Source organism: Molothrus aeneus, chromosome 1, assembly GCF_037042795.1.
Source record: "Molothrus aeneus isolate 106 chromosome 1, BPBGC_Maene_1.0, whole genome shotgun sequence".
NCBI classification, from domain to species: domain Eukaryota; kingdom Metazoa; phylum Chordata; class Aves; order Passeriformes; family Icteridae; genus Molothrus; species Molothrus aeneus.
The window spans coordinates 3,453,199-3,479,381 of NC_089646.1; the positions used below are offsets into that span (position 1 = coordinate 3,453,199).

Here is a 26,183-nt window from a genome sequence, read left to right on the forward strand (position 1 = left end):
CTCTGTTTTAAAACTTCTACCTTGTTCTATATCTATTACTATATTCTAAAACCCCAAACTCCAAGTTTTCCACCTTGTGATATTATACACCTGTAATTAAACTACACACTTGTAATCCTAGTGTCGTCAATCAGTTTTGGAAGCTTTTTCTATGGCTTCAAGTCAAACTTAGTGCTTTCTTGGGAGTTGGAGTCTGTCAGTACAGAAAGTCTAAAATTCTCAAGATCTAGAACTCTCTTCCAGCAGTTTTTGTTTGATCTTAGGACTGCAAAGGGCTGGAGAAGCCCAGTTGTCCCTGGCTGGTTGTTTGGTTCTTTAATGCCTCTGACAGAAACCAGGTTTAAGTGATTCTCCAAGCAGAACGTGATCCATCATAGCCTGTGCCTGTAAAACATGGAAATTCACACATGGACAAAAACTTTGGATCAAACCTCTCTGTTTTGGTGCTGAAATTGGCTGAATTCCCTTTCATTTATCTGACAGCTGCTGGATTTTACAGAGCTGTCCAAAGATTTCAAAGGAGAAACACCAAACCTGATAAAATTTTCTGTTTTATTGGTTACCTGTGAGCTGGATGTTTGAATTCCCACAAAAGTCACTGAAAACCTGCTTAATTATGTCTGTGGAGTGTGGAGAACAACTTAGAATGCCCAGAATGAGACACTTCCATGTGGCAAGCCTGACAGATTTTCAGGTGCCGCTGACCATATTGGCCAGGGGCTCAATTTATTTTCCTAAATGCAGGAGCCCAACAAAATTTTTTAAATTCTCATATTATTTGGAGCACCAGAATATCTCCTTCTCTTCAGATACTCAAAATCCATCTGTACACAATCCTGAATTATATGTTTTAGGGAATCCTGTTCAAACAGGTAGGTTGGACTAAATGACTTCCAGTGATCCTTTCCAATTTTAGCTATTCTGTGAAGGCCAAAGAAGGCACTTTGGAACCTCTCAATCCCCTGTGTGACAGAATTTGAGCCAAATCCAAGAGTTCAATCAATTAAAGAGAGCTCAGATACCTTGCTGACAATACACACTATGACTAAGTATTATTTTAAATCTAATATTAGATATATAAATGTAGCTGTGAAGTTAATCCCATGCAGCAGACAGAGTGCACTTTCCCGGTCACTGACCAGGAAAACTTTACTATTTTACCACTTAAATTTACTAATTTTACTAAATTTACTAAATTTAAATTCCTAAATTTACTATTTAAAATTTACTATTGTTTTAGGTGCCCTGGATTGTCCCACTTGGCCTTCAGCTGCCACCCCAATTGGCCCAGAATTTCCATGCATCCTTTGACAGCTCTGCCAGCTCCAAACAAATGTTCCTCATGCTCTGGGGTCCTAATCATGGCATTTGTGTCTGTGTTTAACTGAATAAATCCTTTGCTTGCAGGCAGTGCTCCATCATTTAATCTGTACTAATCCTTCTTAATAATGAAATTCCTTGGCTTTGTGGGTGACAAATGATGGAAATTTAGAGAATTTCCCCACCGGTCCAGCACAGAGAGGCAGCACAGTTTGTAAAGTATTTGAAGATGTTTAAATTTGCCCTCAGGAGAGATGAAGAAGTGTCTTCTCCAAGTTCTACTCACCATGATTGACCCAACCACGGGACCCTTGATCACCCACCACAAGGCAGTGTTGTCATTCATGTCCCAGCAGCTGCAGTCGTTGAGGAAAGAAAGAATGGGATGGGGAAAGAGAAGGAAAGAAAACAAGACAAAACAATGAAATTAATGAACTTACAACTGTTTTTAAGGGGGCAGAATGCGGGAGATTGGTTTTGCAGCTAAATTATTTTATGTAAGTTCAAAGTGATAGTTCGTTACTTTGTCATATTGCAGCTTTTTTTTTACAGCCTTTCCACAATCATCTGGAAGTAAAATAAGTATTTTTGTGGCAGTTTTGATGGTATTCCTATTAAAGAGCTTAGATATTTTGGCAAAACCCTATTAGTGTGTTTCTGTGTCAATAGTACAACCCTAAAGTTGTCCCTTCAAAAACAAAGAAAAAGAGATAAGTCAATGGATCAGGGTTTTTTTGATGGTTATTCCAAAGTTTGATGTCTCACTTACTTTTCCAGGGTTACCAGATATGAATGTTGGTTTCTGGCCCTGACACAAGGATTTTTACAGATTTCCAGTACACCAAGATCCTGGTTGCATTCACATATTGGAATGATTTTCCAGTCATTGGGTTGCAAATCCTATCCAGGATTCATCTGAGAAGGATCAAATAAATACTGGGCAACAGTTGGGGTCAGCTCATTTGTTAAGCTGTTGCTAGTGAGTAATCATAAATAAAATGACATTTATACCCCAAAATTTAGAATCTGCTTCTGAAATCACCAAAGGATTCTGCAGAAGCTTATTTCACACAGGTGCACTTGGATATTCAAATATATGGCTTATATTAAAAGAGACTTTTAATGTTAATATACATTTTTAGAGCTAGAAAAATAATGAAAATAATCTTCTTTTCCAGGCCCTGCTACACTATTATAATGTCTACTATTTATTATTGAGAAATGTCTTCATGACTTTTTTAAGTCATCGAGAATTTGTCAACTAAAAATTATCTTTCATTTGCCTCCACTTTCTTCCCCCGATTTTCTCCCTAAAAAATATAAAAACCATGGAAATCTGTCTAAATTGTACTTGCAGTTCTGAGAAGGAGTTTTTTCTTTCCCACTGGGAAATGAGCCAAAGTCCCAGCAGAGGCTGTCATGGTGCATTTGTCAAATGCAAAAAAACAATCGGGAAGAACACGCAGGAATAAAACACTGCTGGTCTCATGAGAGCTTACTACAACTTCAGTGTCATTTAAATGGTTGTGTGGTAGCATCTGGGGGAAAAGTGAAAATCTTCCAACAAAACTACATACATGTGTAAAAGTGTGGAGGCAGAGCTAAAATCCCATCATCAAAGTGTGTGTGAGAGAAATCCCAAATGCCTGAGTGATGCCTGATTTAGACATTTCATTTAAATTTATATTTGCAGTTGAACAATATTCATTCTTTTCATTCTTTCTCATTCTTTTTATTCTTTTCAGTTGAACAATATTTATTCATTTCAGATGGACAATACTTTACTGGATTTCCATAAAACCAACAATAAGGATTTGTATGGTACAGCTGGTGAGAAGTGAGAAAATTTACACTAAATTACGTATTTTAGCTTCTGTTTGCACAGCATGAAAACCTGAAATCACCCAAAATCTAAGGGGCTGATGACTGAGATTTTCCAAGTGCAAATCAATATTTCCCAGTTATCTCACTTTGGATGCCCAACTTAAAATATTTGAAAGGGGATAAATGCTCAGAGGGATCTCCTTACCCACAGTGTGGAAATCAGTCTTTTTGTCAGTGATCAACAATGGTATGAACCTAAAATCACCAATTCTGTTTTATACTCTTTTCATGCATTTATAAATTAGGTGCTGTCCACTGAAAATTGCCCATTATTTGCAGAGCTCAACCTCCTTATGATGGACATTGAATCTGCCCTGAAAGTCTTTAGTGAATTGACCAATGTTGGAAGAATCTGGGCAAATTATTAATTATTAATTTAGATGTAAAAGTAGATATTGATGTATGGCAATTTGTGTAGGGATGAGGAATTACAGGGGTGGGAATCCACCTCTAATTCCAGTTATCTGGACTGTAACAGCCCAGTTAATTATCCCAGAATCTGGCTGGGACAAAAAGGACCTTGGAGGTTGTTTTGGGTTTTTTTTCCCCACACTGAGGTACTTTAAATGTGCACTCTGATACATCATCCCCTACAAATTCCTCTTCTTAGACCTCTCTGCTTTTTTCATCTCCTCCTCTTTGACCTTTTCTTCCACTTAAACCACTCCCCTGTTTTTCCAGGAGGTCAATTCCCAACTTCCACCTTGTACATGTCAACAACGAATCAGATCAATCTCACACAGAGATTTTCAAGGACTTTCAAGGATGTCCAGTCCCTATGACACCTACAGGATAAATGTGGGAGAAGGAACCACCATCTTCTCCTCAGATAAAAAAAAAGTGGGAATGCACGACAGAACTTTTGGAATTTTCTGCACTCTGTAAACAAGCTCCCTAATTTCTGTCAAATGTTTCCCTAGAGTGCAAGGTGAAAAGAAATTATTCTTTTCCAGGATGGATGAAGGGAAGGGAGCCAGGGGGCTGGGGAAGGGATGTGATTTCCATTTGCAGAGGCCAGAGTCTGATCTCTGGCGTACGACTGGAATAACTCCACTTAAAGCAGGAGCAGAGCTCTGGATCAACAGACAGCTGCATTTATCTCCTCAATCCTGTCACTTACAGGGATGGAAGTCAGGAGCTGAATTCGAGGGAGCTCTGCCAGTTTTGTAAGGAGCAGGCAGGAGGGGGCTCAGGCTCTGAGCCTGTATTTCAGTCCATGCCTTTGCCACTGTGGTTTTCCAGTTCAGTAATTTCCACAACGTTTTCGGGCTCATGCTGGCTTCTCCCTCACTCCCAGAACAATGCTGGCTGATTTTTAAAAAGTAACCACTGGGAGTCTCAGCTAGAACCTGTCTAAATGTCTTGCATGCTAAATAGCTTCTCTAAATAATAGAAATGTTTTTGGTTGCTTTGGTTTTTTTGTTTCTTTTTCTTCTTTTTCCTTCTGTGAGACGTTCTCCCTACCTGCAAAATGCAAGGGCTGTTTGGACTTGTAAGAGAAATTAGTGCTTTCAGGGCCAGTGCTGTAATCCTAATAATGACACAACAGGGGTTTCTGGCTTGTTTTGCATGGAAATAAATGATTTAATTTGTCTTAATGTCAAAATAGAACATTGGGTCACAGCACTGGCATCCCCAGTGGAGGAAAGGCATTATTTGCTTTCCAGAGAGATTCTAAAAGAACAAGGATGAAGAAAACCAGACAGAACAAAGAGTTTTGTGGAAATTTTGCATCGAGGTATTTCCAAATTAGGCAAAATTAAAGCGTAAGCCTCAATGACTTGGAAATGGGATTTTCGTGCCTTTCCGTCAGTTCTGTGTTTTCAAAGAACCACTGACTGATTTTGGAAATTTTACTCAGTCTGCCTCATTTTTTCTAACATTTCACCAAGTTCAAGCATAGCTCTCATGAAAAAGCATTGCCAAGTTTGTCTTTTCAGGGTGTAAATACACATCCATTCCTACCTGCCACACCTGCTGCTCTATGGGAGCAGAAAAAATGCTGGTGCTCCAGCTCTGGGAGCAGCTTTTCCTTCTGGTACCTCAGAACAGGATAGTTGCATCTTTTTTTTTTTTCCTCTACCAAAAGAGACCATTTGGAAAGGACCCACCCTTTTGAATTCTTTATGATTTTTTTTTTCCACATAGAAGACTGAATGTGGATTTCTGTTTCATCTCCATTCATCTCCCCTGAAAAATTCATGAAAAACCCTCCTCAGTGGGAAGCTGAACTCCTAATTGCCCTGGGAAATCAAAGCCTTGTGCAATGCCTTGTGCAGATTTCCTTCATGGTACTAGATCTATCTCCAATAATTTCTACAGCGGAGCTCATCACCTTCATCTTCCTCCACAATCAGTGGGAAAAAAAGCAGAGAATTACGTGGGATTCCACTTGTAAGATGACACAAACCATATCCTGGACTCCAGTAAATTAATGGAGCAGGGAATGGGGTCAGCTGCAGTTTTACGGGTTTGATGCCTGAATCTTTTAGGAATTCCCCACTGCAGTGGTGGCACAGACCTCAAACTGTAACTCTATGAACAGAAAAGTACTCGAACCTCTGGACCTAAATTATGTTAGTACACAAATGGATGTAAGAAATGAAAGGAGAAAACAGAATAAGAGGAAATGGCCTCAAGTTGTGCCACAGGAGGTTCAGGCAGGACATCACGAAGAATTTTTTCACTCAAGTTTTTGAACTTTGGATGGGGCTGCCCAAGGAGGTTTGGAGTCCCCATGTGTCTTAGGTTGGAAACAGGGGGATTCAATTCCCATCTGTCAGAGCTGGGGCAGTTCTCTGCTGTCCATGGGGCAGTTTTTTCTTTCTCTCTCCCACAGCCAATCCTCCCTCCAGGAGATCTCTGCTGTCCATGGCCACTGAGTGTCCCTGCAGGGCTGATCCAATCCCAGCATCCCATGGGGAGATGCTCCGCCCAGGGGAGGAGCCAAGCATTCCTACCTGGATCCAATCTGAGGTGCTGGCACAGCCCAGCAGCCTTTGCCCAGTGCATTGCCAGAGGAGCAGCTTCTGCTGCCCTGCATGGCCAGAGGGAGCCCAGGCCCATCTCCAGCAGCCCTGGAGCTGCAGAGGAAAACTCCCCCCTTGTGCAGGATCCCTGCTCCAGCAGAGCCACAGCTGGCACTGCAGGAGGGCTGAGCCCCCATGGGATGGGGCTGTGCCACCACCCTGACACACAGGGGACAGGGCATGGTCTGACTCTGGCAGTGCTTTTTTGGCACTATTACATTTATATTTTTAATTTTCCTAATAAAGAACTGTTATTCCTATTCCCATATCTTTGCCTGAGAGCCTTTTAATTTCAAAATGACAACAATTTGGAGGTAGGGGGTTTACATTTTCCATTTCAGGGCAGGCTCCTGCCTTCCTCAGCAGAACCTGGCTTTTCAAACCAAGACACCATTCCTGGAAGTGGCACTCAGTGCTCTAGGCTGGGGACAAGGTGGGGATCAGTCACAGCTTGGACTTGGTGACCTTGGAGCTCTTTCCCAACCTCAAGGATTCTTTCACTCTGTGATTCTTCTCCAATCACCACACTCCTGTGGCACCCTTGCCATGGTGCTGGATGCACCTGGAACCATTTCCCACACAGCAACACCTACCCAGTGTCATCGAAGTGGAGCCTCAGCACTGCCCAGACAGTGACACAAATTGTTGGGGTACCTGCAGAGGACAAGACAGTGACACATGAACAGTCCAGACACACCTGATACTCATCAGTGATCATTTATGCAACCTCTCCACTGAGGTTTTGTTTCCTGACAGCACTTGTGCATGGCATAAAGCAATTTATTGAGTTAATTCAGAGCCCCGGAATTCCCTGTCAGCCAGGGGTGGGGTTGTAGGAGCAGAACTGGGAGCAGGAAAGAATGATGCTGTGCCAGGTCGTTGTTGCTCAGTGCTTTGCTGTGTCTTGCTGAATGAGGAATAAAACAAAGTCTGGACAGAAGAGGATCAACCACATCCATGTCTAGAGCTACTGGAATCATGCAAGAATTGCAGTGCCAGATGTTGAGCTGGAATGGCATTATTGGATTCTGTGTATTCTTCAGAGGTTTTGTTGAAAATGATTTACATATGTTGCATTTTCTCTGGTACTGTGTAAATAACCGGTTTTTCTTTACTTATTCACAGATGAGAAGTTTCCTCTGCTCACAGGATTATTTAATTTTTTCCATTAAAAAATACCAGAACAAAACAACAGATTCCAAAAAAAGAGTATTGGAATAAGGATTTAATTCCTATTTCAGACATTTCTTCACTTTCAAAAAATGCATGTGAAATGCAAATTTAATTGAAACAGTAAGAACTCACTGACAACCTGGACTTATTTTCCTTTCTGAAAATCCTAGAAATTTGATTTTTTATTTCCAGTGGAAATATCTTTATAAAATAATGTATTTATGCAAGACAACCCTGGCAAGTTGGATCTCCACTGTATGGTAAATAAAATCTTTGACTAAGAAACTGCTGACATCTGTTCAGGCACCACTGGAAAAATGAAATGCTAAAACCCAAACAAAACAAGGACCTTGATAACCTCAGCTCCCAGCAGTGAACCAGACTGTGGTGAGTTGACAGGAACAATTATATTTAATACATTTTGCAAGGCTGTGTTGATGCCACATTAATGAATCAGTCATTTGAACCACTTAGACGAGCCTCTGTCTAATCAAATTCCCACCATCAGAAATAAAAATATCCCTGTTAGACCTGGGTGGCTGATGGAGCCCTCCTCCTTCAAACAACCACAGAGAGAAGAATTTGAAAGGAAAATTATATAAAGAAATAAAATGACAGGCTTTGGGGAGAAGAAATCATGCATATTAAATTTCAGTCAAAGTCTGAATCTTTTCTCACAGGTGAAGACTTAGAAAACACTGAGAAAAAACATTTTTTCCCTTAAAGGAGTTAGAATAATTTTTAAATATCAAACTTTAATTTTAATTCTATAAAATTAACCTTTAAATATCAGATATTTGCCCAGAGAAGCTGTGGGTGCCCCATCCTTGGAAGTGTCCAAGGATGAGGGTTGGAGCAACCTGGGATGGTGGAAAGTGTCCAGGGAAGGGGGGTGGGAATGAGATGAGGTCTCTTCCAATCCAAACCATTCTTTGATTCTATAAAACATGAGTCTCATGTTTTATTTAATTTCCTCTATAAAAACTTTGATGCTATGAATAGTATTCCAAATCTGTAAAATGTGCAGAAAGGCAGAATTAAAACTAAATGTGTCATAAAAATGCATTTAAAAAGCCCAAGTTTCAGATCAGCTTGGAGCATTGAACCATCTGCTGTATGAATGTACATATCTTCACACTACTCTTCTTTACATCAAAAGATTTCTATCTCTCCATCTCCTCCTTTTCAGCTTCTGAGGAACATGAGGAAACAGAGAAGCCCTGAAGGCTCAGATTTATTCTTGCTGACTTGTGCTGCCCTAAGTTAGTGATGTCTTCTGAAGGCTGGCCTAGAGCAGAGGCTGGACAGAGCTAAAGAATAAAGCAGGGATTTATTCAAAGGCCTCCATGGATGCACCTTGGGCAGCACCAGAGCCCAGCCAGGCCTGCACCCAAGATGAACCAAAATGGCCCCAAAATGCACCAGCGCTCCCGGGCTCTCTCCCTGGGATCAGTTCTGCTCCATTTGCATCTTGCAGTTCATTGTCCCATTCCAGCTTTAGCCCCTGCAGTCCCACCCTGCTTGTTTTTCTCTCTCCAGCCCACGGTGTTTGTGCTCCTGGGCTGAGATTTGGATCATTTGTCCTTGGTGCCCAGCTGGAGCAGGAATTGTTTTGTCTCCCTGCTCTGTGCACAGTGCTCAGCATGGCCTGATGTGAAGCTCAGACCCACACACTAAAGCAGCACAGAATCTGAAAATATAAAAGCTGAAATCTGAGGCATCATTAGGAGCAGGCATTAGCAGAGAGCTCAGGAACACAGCAGTCCATCCAGAGAATTCACCAGCACATTGCAGATTTAGGAAGGAAAAACTGCCTGGATCAACAGAGCCATATGCAGTTCTCCTTAATCCCTCAAGATGAGGACACAGAGGTCTCAGCACATTTAGAGAAACAGATCAACATGCAGATGCTGCAAAGTGCTGAGCTCTTCTTTCTCACTGCTTCAGTGCAGCTCCCTCCCCGCCAGCCCTGAGCTCAGGGGCTGCTTTTGCCCTCCAGAGATGGAATCCAAAAGTCTGGAAGTGCCTCTGTTGGCTTTGCAAATTGCCAATTGTTCCCACCAGATCAGGGGAAATGTGAGTCCAGCTGAAACATGTGGGAGATGAGAAAATAATTGTGTTTAAAAAAAAATAAATAAACCAGAACCATCCAAATCTGGAGAGTTATTAATGGATATTGCTGATGCTGCTTTGAATCTGAAGTGATTGGAGTGTTGTGCCCACTAACACAAGCTGGACCTGGGCCAGCTATCCCAGCTGGGCATGGACCTGCTGAAATCAACCCAGAGGAGGCCACAGAGATATTCCAAGGGCTGGAGCCCCTTTACTGGGGAAGAAAGTTGAGAGAGCTGGGAATGTTCACCTGGAGAGGAGAAGGCTCCAGGGAGAGCTCAGAGCCCCTGGCAGGGCCTGGAGGGGCTCCAGGAGAGCTGGAGAGGGACTGGGGACAAGGGATGGAGGGACAGGACCCAGGGAATGGCTCCCAGTGCCAGAGGGCAGGGATGGATGGGATATTGGGAAGGAATTCCTGGCTGGGAAGGTGGGCAGGGGCTGGGATGGAATTCCCAGAGGAGCTGTGGCTGCCCCTGGATCTCTGGAAGTGTCCAAGGCCAGGCTGGACACTTGGAGCAGCCTGCGATAGTGGAAGGTGTCCCTGCCCATGGAAGGGGGTGCAATAGATGATGTTTAATGTCCCTTCAAACCCAAACCATTCTGGGATTCTGTGAAGTTCAGTGTTTAGTTTAATGCCAGTTATTATCTATGGCACTCGACTGAAAACTAAATATTTTGAGGTTGCATTAGAGAATTAATCCATCTGGGCAGTTTATTCAATACAAGGACTGATTTAAAAAATACTGAAGTCAGTTAATATAAGCTGGTTTTCAATATTCTCACATTCAGACAAATCCACAGATATGAAAATTGTGCAAACTTAATTAAAGGAACTCAACCTCTGATTTATGTTGAGGTTACAAAGGTTTTACAAATTGCAATTTTGCATTGCTTTCTTTTCTAATTGTCAGATTTCCATGTACATAACCTCCAATTTCTCCTTGGAAACACATTTTTCTCTCAGCTATAATGTGATTATACAGCTGTGGAGGGTACAAAGGAACCCTGAACACCTTTTCCAACAGTTTCTTTCCCAAAGGCCTTTTCCAGTAACCATCCATTTCCAGCAGCCTTTTTATGGCACAGATTATTTATGGTAATTTGTTGACTCCCTTCTCTCCATACCTCTAAACCTTCTGAAAACCTTCTCTCCCTTCTGTAAGGAGTGTTTGCCAGGAGATGAAAATGTTGGTTTGTGTACAGCTGCTTCAGGAGGGAAAAAAACCAAGACCATCTGTTGATTTCTTGAAGGTTCAGGCTACATAAGAATGTTTTTTCAAAGGAGAGTAGTTTAAGGCATGGGGTTTGTGTGTAGATTTTACACATGAATATACAGGATTATTTCTATTTCAAAACATGAATATAAAGGACTATTTCTATTTCAAAACTGTCTGTAAGTATAAAAATCAGGTTTAAAATTCTCAGGGAACATTTTAAATGAATGTATTCTTCTGCATTCACCATCTGACTTCTGCACAAAAAACATCTGCAAATAATTGCTTGCATTAACACATCACAGGAATCAATTTACATCCAGAAGGCAAGAATGAAAAATAATTATCATGGTTATCATCATTTAATTGGCTTTTCTGAAATAAATATTGTTCCTTCCCAGTGCAAGTTTTTATTTCCCATCCAGGTAGGATAAGCAGATGTGAATACCCTTCGGATCCATTTTCAATTTAGTTATTATCTGAAAGAAAGGCACGAATGAAGCCTTAGAAAATAGACTGGACTTAGCCTTGCAGATTTGATTATGCTGAAGAAATTGATGTTAAGATCTTATCTTGCAGGAAGCAATTTTCTGTTGTAGATTACGCCTCTGCCAGAGATGTGGTGTCCTCCAGATTTCAGCGCAACTCTATTCACACAAAAAAATCACAACACAGCTTGGGCTGCAGTGGTAATTCTATGCTGTGATAATTCACTTGGGGGGAATTTTGGAAGGAATTTGAGATGGGACCTTTGAATTGTTTCTGATGCTGCAGTTTATTTTTCTTATCCTCTACACAGGCAGGAAGGGCGAGTTCAGCTCACATCTTCACTGCATGGCTCAGAAGGTCACAGGACCCTTTAAGGAGTTATTGACCAATAAAACCCTGCCCACAAAGATATTTATGTTTTTGACTTAATCCTTAAATATTTTGTCTTATGGACCCATGCTACAGTGTAAGCATGGGTCCATATGTTCCTTAAGCATGGGTACATGTGTTTCTTAGCCAATCATGTTATGGTAGACAAACCTAGAGTTCTGCATTCTAAACCCCTTGTTTAGCCTTGTAACTGCTTTTCTTATTATATATCTTAAACTCTAAAATGCTAAACTTTCCTTAACTTAATATGTGTCTGCTTTAAACTATAAATCCACATTCTTGCTTCTGTCACACCTAAGTTTGGAAGCCTTTTCCAAGGTCTCAGATCAAATCCTGTGCCTCAGTTCAAATCCTTAGTTTTAAGGTTTGGCTTACAGCTCCAAAGTTCTGAGAGCTCCTTGCATTTCAAATTCCAACATCATTCCAACATAATTTCAACATCATCAAGACTAAAATTATAGTTTGAAACCTGACATGAAACTACCATGTCACAGTCATATTTTCTGGAAAAATCCCTTCACCCAGGATTTTTCTCTGGGGAAGCTGAAAAGCCTCAGAGAAAAAGGAAAACATTAATTATCTAATGTGCTTCTCCTGTGTTTTGCTGCTTTGGAATGTGGTTTGGAGATTGTTTACCAACAGGTGATTGTTTCATTGGTTTCATGTGAATTGTTTTGATTTATTGGCCAATCACAGTCAAGCTGTGTCAAGGCTCTGGAAAAGAGTCACAAGTTTTCATTATTATCTTTTTATCCTTTCTGTATTCTTTAGTATAGTTCAGTATAGCATTCTTTAATATAATATAGTATTGTAAAAATAATAAATTATCCTTCTGAGAACATGGGGTCAGATTCATCATTCCTTTCCTTGTCTGGGCACCCCACAAATAAAACAATACCACCCGTGGTCTGTGGAGCCATCCTGCACACCAAGACACGTTGGAGACAAGAAGTGCCACCTACCCCAGCCAATGATTGTGTACCAGTAGAAATATCTCCTCTCTGGGAAGAAGGTCTCCACCAACAAAGTGAAGAGGTACAAGCCCTCAATGAACAGCCAGAAGTAGTTGGACATGACACAGTAGTGAAAAAACACCATCACTGCTTTGCATTCCACCTGCAGGGGATTGAGAACAAAGTTATTTCTGCATTGCTTAGCCCTAACAGGAAAAATGCTTTCAGCCTCCCCAGATCTCTCAGTGGAAAGAGCTGGAGCTGGTATTACATACTTTTAATGGTAAAGGTTTTAAAGAAGGTGAAGAATGGCAGGTATCACTTAGGCAGCAAAGCCTGGGTGGGGAGGAAGCCAATTTTACCAGTGGGAAGAGGTCAAGGAGCATTTCAGAGCAGCTTGAGCACATCCTGTGCTGCTGAGGGCTCACAGCCCCAGTGAACACCAATTGCTGGATTTAAACGCCCTCCCAGGATTAAATGCAGAGAAGAAAAAAGCCAGTTGTGTACTGAGAAAGCCAGAGAAGGATGTGAAATGGCAGGATGACTGTGGAAAGCCCTGAGAGTGGGATCTGAAAGGATGAACCCTCCTGTGTGCAGCTGGGAATTGCACTTTGCCATCCATCATCAGTGTTGTCACTCCAGGACAGAGAATGGAAGTAAGTGTGAGGAAAAAGGAGGCTGAGTGATCAGCTGTAAAAAAGAAGATGGAAGCTTTCATTCATGGACAGGAAGGGGAAGCAGCAAACTAAAGAAAAATGAAAACTAGAAATAAAATTAATATAGAATATTAAAAATTAAAAAAATAATAAATAACATTTAAATAAAAATATAATAAAATTAAAATAGAATAAAAAATAAAATAGAATATAAACATTTTTAAAAAAAGGAACTGAGTTTGTTTAGGCTTGAGAAAAGCTCAGGGAGGACATTATTGCTCTCTACAACTCCCTGACAGGAGGTGGTAACAAGGTCAGTCTGTTCTCCCAGGTAACAAATGCTAGGAAAAGAGGAAATTGTCTTAAATTGCATCAGGGGAGGTTTATTTTGGATATTAAGGAAAATTTCTCTCCTGAGAGGGTTGTCAATCACTGGAACAGTGTCCAGGTCAGTGGTGAAGTCACCATGCATGGAGGTGTTGGAAAGATGTGGAAATGTGGCACTTGGGGATGTGGTTTAGGGGTGAATTTGGCAGTGCTTGGGAATGGTTGGACTCAATTTCAGAGGGTTTTTCAACCTAAATGATTCTGTGGCAAAGGCCTAAGGTGGCAACCAAGCTCTACCCTGTGAGAGTAGGACACACTGGTCTTTCCAGTGCTGCACCCCAGTGAGATGCCATTAGTCCTACAAAAGTAGGATTTTCCAACAAATCCACTGGAAGGTGAATTTGTAGAAAAAATGTTAAAGTTTGATAGAAGATTTACACAGTATGGAAGATGAATTTGTAGAAAAATGTTCAATTTTGATAGAAGATTTCCATAGCGTGAATTAGCACGTAAATTTTGAGATAAGAAATGTCGATTTAGAAATGTTATGGAAGAGGATAGATATTGTTGAGGGAGAAATGGAATTACAAATAAGTTTTAAAGGGTAGTTTTGTAAATAAGATTAGATATTTTGGAGAAATAGAATTCTGAAAGATGTAGTAGGATTTATGAGGGATCATTTTAGATGGTTTGTTTTAAGGTTTTTATAGTATGGTGTGGTAAAATTAGATAGGTTAAGACATGTTTATAATGTATTTTAATTAGGAAACGGTTTTTGATTGTGATAGTGTGAATTATAATATTTGCATTGTTTTACTTTTTACATGAAACTGAAAATAGAATAAAAGTTTTTTAAAATGCTTTTTAGTTGTTTTATTTTTGAGTTAGAAAAGGGTATAAATTGATAAATTGGTGCTTTGTGTGAGGAGAAAGGGCATAATCTGACAAATCTGAGCAGAATCTGTGCATAAAATGGAAGCTCCTGCTGGAGGCAGTGATTAGCTCCCACTTTGACTTCATGCCCTGGGCCAAATCTACCATTAAGGTGTTTAAGCCATCAGTTCTTGAGTTTCTTCGAGGAAACTCTACCCAGGCTGAAGATCTGGTCATGAAATGGCTGATTTTAATGTGTTTTATGCTTTAAGTGTTTCCAAACAAAGAGGCAGATGCCACCATTGGAAGAGTGGCAGGAGCAAACTACAGACCTAACATGGCTTCAGCTTTCTTGTGGAGAAGAACTGAGAGCAAAAACTAGTTTCAATGACAAAGAAAAGGCTGACTAAGAAACTCCACAGCTGCACTTGCCTTCTGGAAGTGACTCACAAGGAGTTTAGCTCATAACTGGATGGATAAAGGAGAGCTCAGTTTGTAATTCTATCATAATTACACCCAGTGAGCTGATTTATCATATCAAATACTAGCCTTAAATGCGAAAGGAATTGGGATTTACACATAATAAATGCTAAATGCATCAGTGAAAGAGTCCTCTGCATGAAACTACATATTTAAGAGATGAAGATGTGGGTAATGCTGATGATTTTCTGAGTGTGGCCATCAGGTGTATTCTCTGTGTCTGAATGGTCACCCTGTTCACACGTGACTCTGCCTGGCATCCTGAACAAGTGAAGCTCTGGAGAAAAACCAGACCTTCAGATGAAGGAAATCGCTTGTGTCTGCTCTCATCCCACCTATCATTGAGCAGATCTGGAAAAAGGGAGGAACAATCAGGGCAGAGTCAGAAAATAAAACCTGTAGGTTTGTTCTGAAGGACACTGGTGACATCACAACTTGAAACATCCAGTCTGGCTGAGAACTGGGAGGAAATTAAACACCAACTACCTTTACAGCTAATAACTCATGATACTCCACAGACTGCTGCCTGCCCCACTGCTTTTTGTCATCTTGAGCTGAAAAAAAGTAAAGGAAAAGGATTGGGTTTCAGTTGGACTCACCGTGGAGATGAAGCAGTGGTTTCCATCCTGCTCAGCATAAAGAACCCCGTCCTTGATGAACACAGATATTGCACGGAGGATGAACGAAACAAAAAGGTTCATGTGGATGAAATTCCGAGTGCAGTGAAGCTTCCTGGAGAGGAAAGAGGAAGGAAGTGGGGGGAAAAAGAGAAATAAAGAAGAAAATAGTTTTATTTTGGGGAAATGTCACATTGGACCTGAACACACTTGGCCAGAGCACCTTGGTACTAAGAACAGCAGCATCTAAACCAAGACTGTGTTAGTACTGCCCCTAAGCCTGAGAAAAAGGAGGATTTGGGGATTTTCTCATAAAAGGATGCAGAGAAGCATAAAATTGACAACAGAACAAGCCCAATGCAGCTTGTGAAGTTTCATAAACCAGACCCACAGCTTCTCCTGCTGCATTTACACTCTGCTGAAATGCAAGTTCTGGAGTGCGTCAAAGCTGGGGGAGCAACTCAGCTAAAGGATCTTCCCCTTCTTATTCTATTGTCACGTTTTCTGAAAAATCCCTTTGCCAGGATTTTTTCTCCTGGGAAGTTGAGAAGCCTCAGAGAATTATCTGGTTGCTTCTCCTGTGTTTTGCTGCTTTAGAATGTAGTTAGAGATTGTTTATCCAACAGGTGGTTGTTTGATTGGTTTCATGGGAATTGTTTTTACTTAATGACCAATTACCATCCAGCTGTGTCAGGACTCTGGAAGGAGTCGTGAGCTTTTCATTAGTATCTTGTTAAGTCTTGTTAAGCCTTCTGTCTATATCCTTTCTCTATTCTTTAGTATAGCATAATATAATATAATATAATATAATATAATATAATATAATATAATATAATATAATAATATAATATAATATAATATAATATAATATAATATAATATAATATAATATAATATAATATAATATAATATAATATAATATAATATAATCCTTCTAAGAACATGGAGTCAGATACATCAATTCCTCCTTCATCCTGGGGACCCAGCAAATACCACATTCTGCCTCTGGTGAGATAAAACCTTGAACTCAGTTTGGGGCAGCTGAGCTACAGCTTCCTTCCTGCAGGGCCTGAGCAGCTCCCTGCTGCTGTCCCCACTCACCTGAAGCGACACAGGATGACCATGGCAGTGGTGAGGGAAACCAGGGAAGTGCTGTATCCCACCGTATACAGAGCCTTCACTGAGAGATAGTAGTAATCCTTGAGAGGCAAAAAAACCACAGGGTTAAAGGGTTCATCCACAGCCACACAGCTGCCAATGTGCAGGAGGAACCAGAGGCAGGATTTGTGTCTTTGGTTTCTCCTCATTTCCTCTGAGATCTCACTGCGCATCAAGCTCTGCTTTGCAGCTGGGTCTGCGCACCCTGAGGTTATTTATCACTGAGCTATCAAGGGCTATCTATATTTTTTATAAGTATATGTAGAAAGAAAAAAAAAAAACAGTTGGCTAAGAGATTCTTTATCAGCAGGGGTGGAATTGAGGGTTAGCCTGTGATTCTAGAAGTTCCAAGCTACATCAACACTAAAAGCTCATCTTCTATGAAAATTCAGCACAGGTCCTGGAAGGACTCAGATCTCACTTCTCACAGTTTTATACCCATGTGTTGCAGTAAAGGTGGAAAAATCATAAAGAAAGGGTTTGTATAATCAGGCCTACTCTGGCTAGTCTGTTCTTCTAAGGCAAGCTGGCACTTTGCAAGTTCCCTTGTGAAAGCAATCCTGGTGTGAGCAATTTGTTAACATAACAAACAGCAACATATTCAACATATTCCTGGGTGAAAAACAACTGGCACCTGTATACACCATTAGATAGAAAACTGAAAACCATCTCTCACAAACAACTTTTCCTGCACATACACCCCAGGGGTTTGAGTGAACAATCAATACAGAATAACAACTTGTTACTAACCAATAAGTTAAGTGGCAAGAAAGCTACTGACCAATTGGAGTCCCACACAAGGTCTGAAAAACTGTATAAAAAGGAGTTATGTGAATAAAGAATGGGCTTTTTCCACCATGAAAGAAATGGAGTCCATTGATTTATTCCCATACCTATGTACATCTAATTGTTTGTTCTAATCATTATCAAATCAGAACATGACCAGAGGCTGGACAAAAAGCAGTCTGCTGCTTCCCCACTCCCCCCTTCATTTGTTTTTAATTATGAGATTAATTCCTACCTGGTTATCAGACTCTGTTTCGTTCTCATCGAAGCCGCAGGCATCGTAATAATGAGGGAAAGGTTCAGACCAGCCATCTTCAGTGCAATTCCTGCTGATGTCCCCTGTGCCAATGCAGGTGGGAATGTCACATCCCAAGAAAAAACCCCAGGACATCCCTTCCCACCCCTTGATGCTAAGAAAACCCTACAGTTCTACTGGAAGCTCTGTTTATCTGCCTATCCATAGATTTAATTCTGGAAATTTAATGATGTCTTTAATGATCCAGTCCTACAACAGGCATGGGTATTACTACAGTTGGTCACCAGAGAGCAAAACATATTTAATTAGTACATTCAGTGTCTCCAGGCCACCAAAAATCTCATTCTCAAGAAGGTTCCTAAACCAGGGGTCAGCTAAATGTCCATTTCTTTCAAAAAGGCACCTGGTGACTCCATCTTTGATGAAGATATCTCCACTCCACATGGACAAAGAGGAGGTCCAGTGATTAAAACCAGGCCCTTTGTGCTATTTTTAATGGTTTATATCTGAGACACATGCATGGGACTGGTGAGAAACACCAGACTAACATGATTTTTTGGTCCAGGTGCTGGAAGCCAGTCAGGATGCTGTGGGTTATCTCAGATAATCGTGGGTTATATATCCAAGGAGAGGCAGCTGGATTGCTCTCCTGTAGGCAGATAAATCACATTCCACTCAGTTATCTCCAAGCCCAGGCTCTGATCTCAGAGTGACTTTGTGGGAAGGGCCTGGAGAAAACAAAGGAACATGGACTGGGAATTTCTCATTCCCAGTCTGAACTGAGACTGGGAGAGAAATTCCCAGTCCACATTCCTTTGTTTTTCTCCCTGCCTTCATGGCAATGTGTTCTTTTCCATCTCCATATGCTCAGTTGGTGAATTCAGAGCTTCTCACTTTCCTCTATTAATTATTCCAATCCTGGTTTATAACCTTAATTTTAAGCAAATATTGGCTTAATACTGTAATTTTTTTGGCTAATCTCATGTAAGAAGCAGCTCCTAAATGGTTTCACTGATAAACTTGGGGTTTAAAACCATGTTGGGAATGAAGAGTTGGGGGCAGAAGAGGAAGAATCTCCTGACACTCAGGAGATTTTACCTACAAAGCTGCCTGAGGTAGGACAGCCCCTGTGTGGCTCTTTTGAAACTCCATTATTCTTTCCAAAGCCCAAGGGCTTTCCCAAAAATTTAGGGATGGGCTGCTGCTGCACTTCTTCCTCTCCAGCACAAAGGAACAGCTTCAATTTATCAAATTACCCCACTTTTTGGAGTTTCAGTTGCACCTTGACAAAAAATGATGGAAATCTCCAAGTTTTGAATTTGCTCTTTGCTATTAAAGTTGTGCTGCTTTGCATTCTCAGAGCAGTTTAGTCTCTCATAACCTTATTTTTAACCTTATTTAAGAGAATCTGTTTGCCATCCATGCAGCAGAATATCTCTTTAATCACAGCATTCGTTTAAGAACATTGCATTACTCAGCAAATTTTGTTAAATTACTCTTGCACATTCATCCCCAGTCTTCTATGGAAAAAAAAAGCACTGAATCATGGTGCTGACTTCTTTTAACACTATTTAGTAATTACTGTTAAGCAGGTAGATATAATTTATAGCAGCACACTTCTTAGATTGCAAGGTTTAATAGAGGAGGGCTAAATTTTCATAATATTGCTAGAAGTAACAGAGCAGAAAATATGTCATAACAATTAGAACTGATTAGAAAATGATACCAAAATTGCAGGGAAAAAAAAAAAAAGCTGAGAGCTTCCTTTTTAACAGAGAGATAAATACAAAGAGAGACAAGAATTTCCATGGTTTTGTTTCTTACCCAGGAGAGACTGGGCTGTGCTTTCCAGCAGGTCATAATCACCTAGAAAAGTGGAAATTGGGTATGAAATTGTTTTGATTGTGTTTTCTATTAGAGCCCAAACTGGTCTCAGTGGAAAGCAGTGAATGGAGTGCAATTGATATTTATTTGTTTAGATCAGGCCCAAAGGCAATAAATACTTGGTGCTGTCTTCTCAGGAAGTAAACACAGCTTTACTTGAGAGTTTAAATCAAAGCTGAACCTCTAAATTTAGAATTAAAAACAGACAATAAACACGGGCAAACTTGATTGTAAAAATATAGAAGTCAAATATGGTTTCTATAGGAATTTACATTTATAATGCTCAGGTGTTTAAATATGACCAGCTTTCAGAGAATTAATGAAAAATTATTTCCATCCATCAATGACAAAGAGCAGTAATTAATTAATTTAAATAAGGCAGCATAATTTTGTGGCTTTAGATAAAATCACACTGATTCACAGAGAATTATGAGATTTTAAATTTCACTTTTTGTGCAAGTGTTATAGTTAAGTACCAATGTATCATTGTCATAATTGTTGATACACTGACAACGTTTTAATAATCTGAAATTAACATGTGCACACCATTTTGGGGAACAGAAGTACTGAGGACAGAGGCAGCAGAAGTGGCTCCTACCTGCATGGGTTTGCCCCAAATTATCCACTTCCCAACCTGAAATTAGAAGAATGAAAATAATTAATTCATCATGATAATAGGTTGCAATTTAATTTTGATAAAAGTTTGACTCCCATAAAAGAGGAGAACTGCAGGTTTAAAGCTCTGTTTTAGTATTAATCTTGCATATTTATGAGTGGGAAAAGGTTTTCAGAAGATGGAATATTGTTAAATATCTCGTTTCATGAAGTTTCATCAGACTCTAGGAAGAATAAGAAAAATGGATGTAGGAGCTTTTTTGTGGATTTTTTTAAAATTATTATTTTTTAGGGGAATGTTCTGATGTAAGAAAGACTTACACATTTCCAAACCCATGCTGCTCAAGATCCTAAAACCACAACTATCACAATGGGAAATGATAAAACTATGGGCTTACATTAGAAATCTCCCTTTCTTTTGTTCTTTAAAAAAAAAAGAAAAAAAAGATGGAATGATGCCAAACGAACCTCCCAACCCTCTGTGCTCAATGTTTAATCCGATTTGGGCTGAAATCAGGTTTTCCTGGACCCTGGCTGGGTTCTGGCTCAGCTGGGGATGCAGGAGGAGCTGCCTGGAGCCAGGGAGTGGAGCTGCTGCACCGTGCACAGAGGAGCCTCAGGGAGCTGCTGCAAATCACTCTCAAAAAAACCTTCCCAGCACTTCACTGACCACTACAGCAGGTGAAATATTCACTTCAGTTTAGTTCTGCATCCTCTGGAGCAGCCACAGGGCTTCAGGTTGTTCCCCTTTTAACCCCAGTGGTCAAATGTTAATTTAGGGATTGGAAAAACCTTCACCAAATGGTATGAAAAGGGGTTTTGTTAAAAGGGAAATCCAAACAAAGACTGATTTTGATCCTGTGGGAAAGGAGAAAGCATCTAAAGAAATAAAATAATAACAGGAGGCTTTTCAGCATGGCATAAAATGCCGGGGTTTTATTTTATAATTCACATAATAATTGAAAATTCCTTGATTTCTGTGTCTTCTCTGAAGTAAATCTGATGTGCTTTTATACCATTTAAGACAGAAAAAAAGAGGGTTTAATGCGAAAATGGTGGTGAGAGTATAGGAAACTCATCTGAAGCATCAGGCAGGCTGTATTGTGACTTTGGATGGATTATTAAATATCAATCCTACACATCCAAGCCACTTTGGAGGGTTGATCCTGGAAGCCACAGTGAGAGCACCCACAGTCCCCATCCTCCTCTGCCCAGCTCCAGCTGCTCCCAGGATTCCACAGGGAGAATTTAGCCTGGATTTAGGGAAAGGTTCTTGCCCCAGAGGGTGGTGAGGCACTGACCCAGGGAATGTCACATTCCCAAGGCTGCCAGAGCTCCAGGAGTGACTGGACACCCCTCCCAGGGATGCACAGGCTGGGATCTTGTGCAGGGACAGGATGATTTTGTGGGTCCTTTCCAGCTCAGGATATTCTGTGACTCCAATTCCTGGGTGTTTGCAGATCTGCAAAGGTGTCTCCAGTGCTCTGAGCAAACATTTTCCTGCAGCCAAGGTGGTTCAGCTGCTGCAGCAGAGCTGAGCCCATGCTCCCCATTCCTGGCAGAATATCAGGGATGGTGTGGTGGGTTCAGTGATGGTCAATATTAGAATATTAGAATATTAAATAATAGAATATTTATCTATTCTGCTCTGCAGAATAGTTTGGGGAGACCTTTTTTTCCTCCTCAATCCACCCAACCCCAGGTTTATTAGCAGCTGTGTAGCTCAATTTTAGGAATCTGTTGCTAAAATCAGGATGTGTTGCTAAAATCTGAATTCAGAACATGGATGTCAGGTTGTGGTGTGGCAATTTTTATCTGTGGGCATATCAGAGGATCAAAGAGCAAACCACCACTCCTTTATCACTTCTTTCATGGTGCTTTTCACAGCATCTGCCACTCCAGCCAGCAGCTCTGATGGAACTTGTCCCCTGAGTGAGGTCACCCAGCTCAGCAGCCTGTGCCTCACACTGACCCACTCAAGCAGGGTAGAAAAAGATGCCAGAAAATCTCCCCAAAACCTCATAAAAATCCAGTTTTAGTTTATTATTTGTAATTTGACCTTAAAACTGTGCAGAACTCTTTCTGGAGAAAGACCAGGCCAGTATTATGTAGATTGATGCCTGATGTTCCTGACATCCTGCTTATTACAGTGATGGCTGTAAAAAAGACATTTCTCTTAAATTTAAATATTTTGAATGCAGCTATTTTTTCCCTACAATCTAAAAAGCATGACATAAAAATTATCATTATTTAATTCTAAACAGAGATAGCAGTTAATCTCATTGATATTAAAATAATAAATTTTAGTTAATTTTTAATTTCATGACATCCATAATAACAGTTAAAACACATGAATGTACTTTTTCTGAAAGGAATAGGCTTGTTATAGAAATATTTTTGTATATATACTGAAATTATTATTACATTTCACTCTGTTTGGACATTATGAAGGGATTCAGTTGTCTAACAACATTAATTTTCTGATTTGTAGTAGCAAGCAAGCCTTTTATTAACATATATTTCCATATCTCAGTCCTACCTAATGTACTGAAGAAAGTTCCAGTACAAATTTGCCTGTACAGGCTTTTAGGCTTGATTCATCAACTCAATTTTCACTAATAAGTTAAGATACTAAGAAGTTAATTAGATTTACATTGAACATCATGCCCTGAATTACAAAAAAAATGTCAAAGTTCATCTATTGAGTGTTGGGATAAAATGGACATATAGACAATTATATTTGTTGGTGTGTGGATATATTTTTGTATTTCTATGTAATTATTTAAATATATGTAATCAATACACATATATAAAATATATTTGGATATATACATCTATTAAAATATATGTATATTTATATTTTCATTTATATCTTACATAGATAAATATATAGTATAAACAGATATAATATATAATATTAAACTTTAATATATATATAGATATTTTATATATCTATAAACAGATATACATATAATATATAAAATATATAAATACATATATAGTATGTGTATATATATAATATATAAATATATATTCTATATTATATATTTATATACAATATTTTAATATATATTTTATATAACCATATATATTTATGTAAAATATATACTATATATAAACAGATATATTTTTATAGATATAAGTATAGATATAAATATATATATAAATATATATATTTATATATAAAAATATATATATAAATATATATATATATTTATATATATATAAAAGGACACGAGGAAACATACAGCCACCGCATGCCTTTGAATTCCTGCACACTGCAGCTGCAGCCCTGCCCTCAGACAGTGCAAGTTTCTGTATCCTGCAGCAAAATCTGCATATTTATTTGACAGAAATCCATGGCATTGGTGCTGCTTCCTCACATGCCTATGAATGAAATGGAGTTCAAATGGATTTGTTTTGTGCACAACATTTGACATGTTTACATAGACCTGACCTTGCATCTAAAGGGTTGTAAGGAATCCCAGACACACTCTCATTTTTCCCAATATTACCTCAAAACATTGTTTTTGTGGGTTATATTTTCACCTTAGTGCCTTTAGGACTCTGGAGTGACCTCAGTAAATTTTCTCTGCTGTCAGTGATGGAGTGGGCAGGACCACAGGGCCCCTCACTGAGTGGGCTTCCCCACAGACCTTCTTGTTTTCCTACTCTTAGGACACAAACAATGAGAAATGGGTGTGTTTGACTTCACTGATGAAGAAGAGAAAGCCCTTTAATATGATTATGCAATGGTCTAATAAAATGCATTGCTCTCTCAGAAATGAAGAATAAATAAAATATGATTCTCATCTACATTCCACTGGAAACACATTTTTCCGGGGTTTAATTCAAGGGTTACATTTACAAGGGACTTTTGAGGAGAGCATGTAGTGACATGATGAGGAGGAACGGCTTTAAACTGAAAGTGGGCAGGTTTAGTTGGGTATTAGGAGAAAATTCTTAACTCAAAGGGTGGTGATGCCCTGGCACAGGGTGCCCAGAGCAGATGTGGCTGCCTGTGGATCCCTGGAAGTGCCCAGGGCCAGGCTGGATGGGTCCTGGATCACTCTGGGATAGTGGAAGGTGTCCCTGCCCAGGACAGGGGGTGGCACTGGTTGAGCTTTAAGATCTTTTCCGACCCAAACCGTTCCATAATTCTATTATTTCATCATGGCAACATCTTAAATATCACAATTTTATGACTTATTTGAATGACATCTGTGCTTCTCACATGTAGTTAAATCCAAACTATGAAATATGGACATGACAGCAGATACAAAACAGTGCCTTAGAACAGCACTTATTAAATCAATAATTCCTCTTATCAGTCAATAAACTCCTGAGGAAGCTGCTGATTTCCTCGACTCAGGATGGTTTATTCAGTGTATTGACAGGTTTTGTTATTTGCTGTTTGACCAGACTTAAGTAAGTGTCACTCTTTGGGAAGCAAATTTACAATTAATGCTTTAATTGACATTGATAATTAGATGTTATTTGTAGAATTGCTCAGAGTTCCTAGAGAGGATCTATCAGAATGCTGAATTACCAATTCTAAAGACCAAGTAATGAAAATACTTCTTATTTCTGTTTTCTGCAGGAAGAGGTAAAAGAGGGAGGAAAAAAAAAAAATCCAAGGACTTGCCAATGGCTCCCCACAGAGTTGGTGGCAGAGACCCAGACCTTTCCTGCCCTTTTCTTGCACATTTATCAGACTTTCCTCTTTGATTTTTATTTACTGAGACCCAGAACTCATTATTCACACCTCACTATGCAACAACTGATGAGAAACTCGCCGACAGCAGTTGCTGCTGATTTAAAGTGGACAGAGATGGGGAAGCTGAAGCCAAGAACCAGCCTGTGCACGATGAGCCTCAGAGCCTTTTAGATCTCCTCCTTGGTGCCAAATCTGTGCTGGCTGCTCTCCACCTGCCTGGCCTCCTGTGGCTTTGTTTATCTGAACACAACTCACATTTAACCCTTTTGTTCCAGCGTTTGTCCCTTATTAGTGGCGGGGCAGGAGGGGATGAAAGGCTTCCAAAGCTCTTCAGTCCTGAATTGGCTTGCCCACACGTCTCCCATAGTCCTGTTGTTCTCATCTCTGTGTTGTGGGTTGGAGGGCTTCTCCACAAAGGTAATTCTCCAAAAGGTTTTGGATTTTGACAGCGTTAAGATCAACGTGCAAACCCTGCACTGTTTTTACATCACATTGTGTCCCTACAGAAACTGCAGCCACTGGGGCAGGGAGAGGCTGTGGGAAACATTTACAACCCCTTGTTATCCTGCTGTCCAGCTATGTGGATAATGAGCTGGCTGGGCAGGAGTTTAATTTCTTCTTTCCTGCTTTATATAGCACTGATTAGAAGTTTCACATTCCATTTCTAAATACAAAATAAACCAGTTGTAGTGGTTGTGCGAGTTCTCGTGCCCGACTCCGCGGCACCCACCACGCTGAGCCTCCTCTCTGCCCTCCCCGTGGCTGCCTGCTGCTCTCCTGCTCCACCAATCTGTTCAGCAGGCTGGCAAAGCCACAGTCAGGAGCAGCAGGCTACTTAGCAGCTTTTCTGCACTCTCTGAGCTCCCCACACGGGCTCTGGTTCCATACCCTGCCCGCTGTGTCCCTAGAAGGGACATCAGCCCTCTGCCAGTCCTGTGCCTGCACACACACAGCCCCACACACACATTATCCAACCATCCCAGCTCCTTTGTTATGCCTCTTTGTGTTTTCCAGAGAAGCTGTGGCTGCCCCTAGATCCCTAGTAGTGTCCAAGGCCAGGTTGGAAGGGGCTTGGAGCAACCTGGTGATGCCTCAGGTTTCAGCTTTTCTATTTCGCAGATTCTGTGCTGCTTTAGTGTGTGGGTCTGAGCTTCACATCAGGGCATGCTGAGCTCTGTGCATAGAGCAGGGAGACAAAACAATTCCTGCTCCAGCTGGGCACCAAGGACAAATGATCCAAATCTCAGCCCC

At 40.3% G+C, this 26,183-nt stretch overlaps 1 protein-coding gene across 10 annotated transcripts in view; it reads right to left on the minus strand.

The window, feature by feature from the left end:
- ADCYAP1R1 (ADCYAP receptor type I) overlaps positions 1–26,183 on the minus strand; it is a 154,397-nt gene that overhangs the window by 33,304 nt on the left and 94,910 nt on the right. For all 10 annotated transcript variants that reach the window (XM_066550616.1, XM_066550597.1, XM_066550587.1 and 7 more), the window contains exons 6-13: positions 20,199–20,234; positions 19,541–19,582; positions 17,696–17,799; positions 16,618–16,715; positions 15,500–15,632; positions 12,574–12,727; positions 6,827–6,887; positions 1,607–1,676 (exon numbers count right to left, since the gene is read on the minus strand). In XM_066550616.1, coding sequence (XP_066406713.1) covers positions 1,607–1,676; positions 6,827–6,887; positions 12,574–12,727; positions 15,500–15,632; positions 16,618–16,715; positions 17,696–17,799; positions 19,541–19,582; positions 20,199–20,234 — 698 coding nt within the window. The remainder of the gene's footprint in view (positions 1–1,606; positions 1,677–6,826; positions 6,888–12,573; positions 12,728–15,499; positions 15,633–16,617; positions 16,716–17,695; positions 17,800–19,540; positions 19,583–20,198; positions 20,235–26,183) is intronic.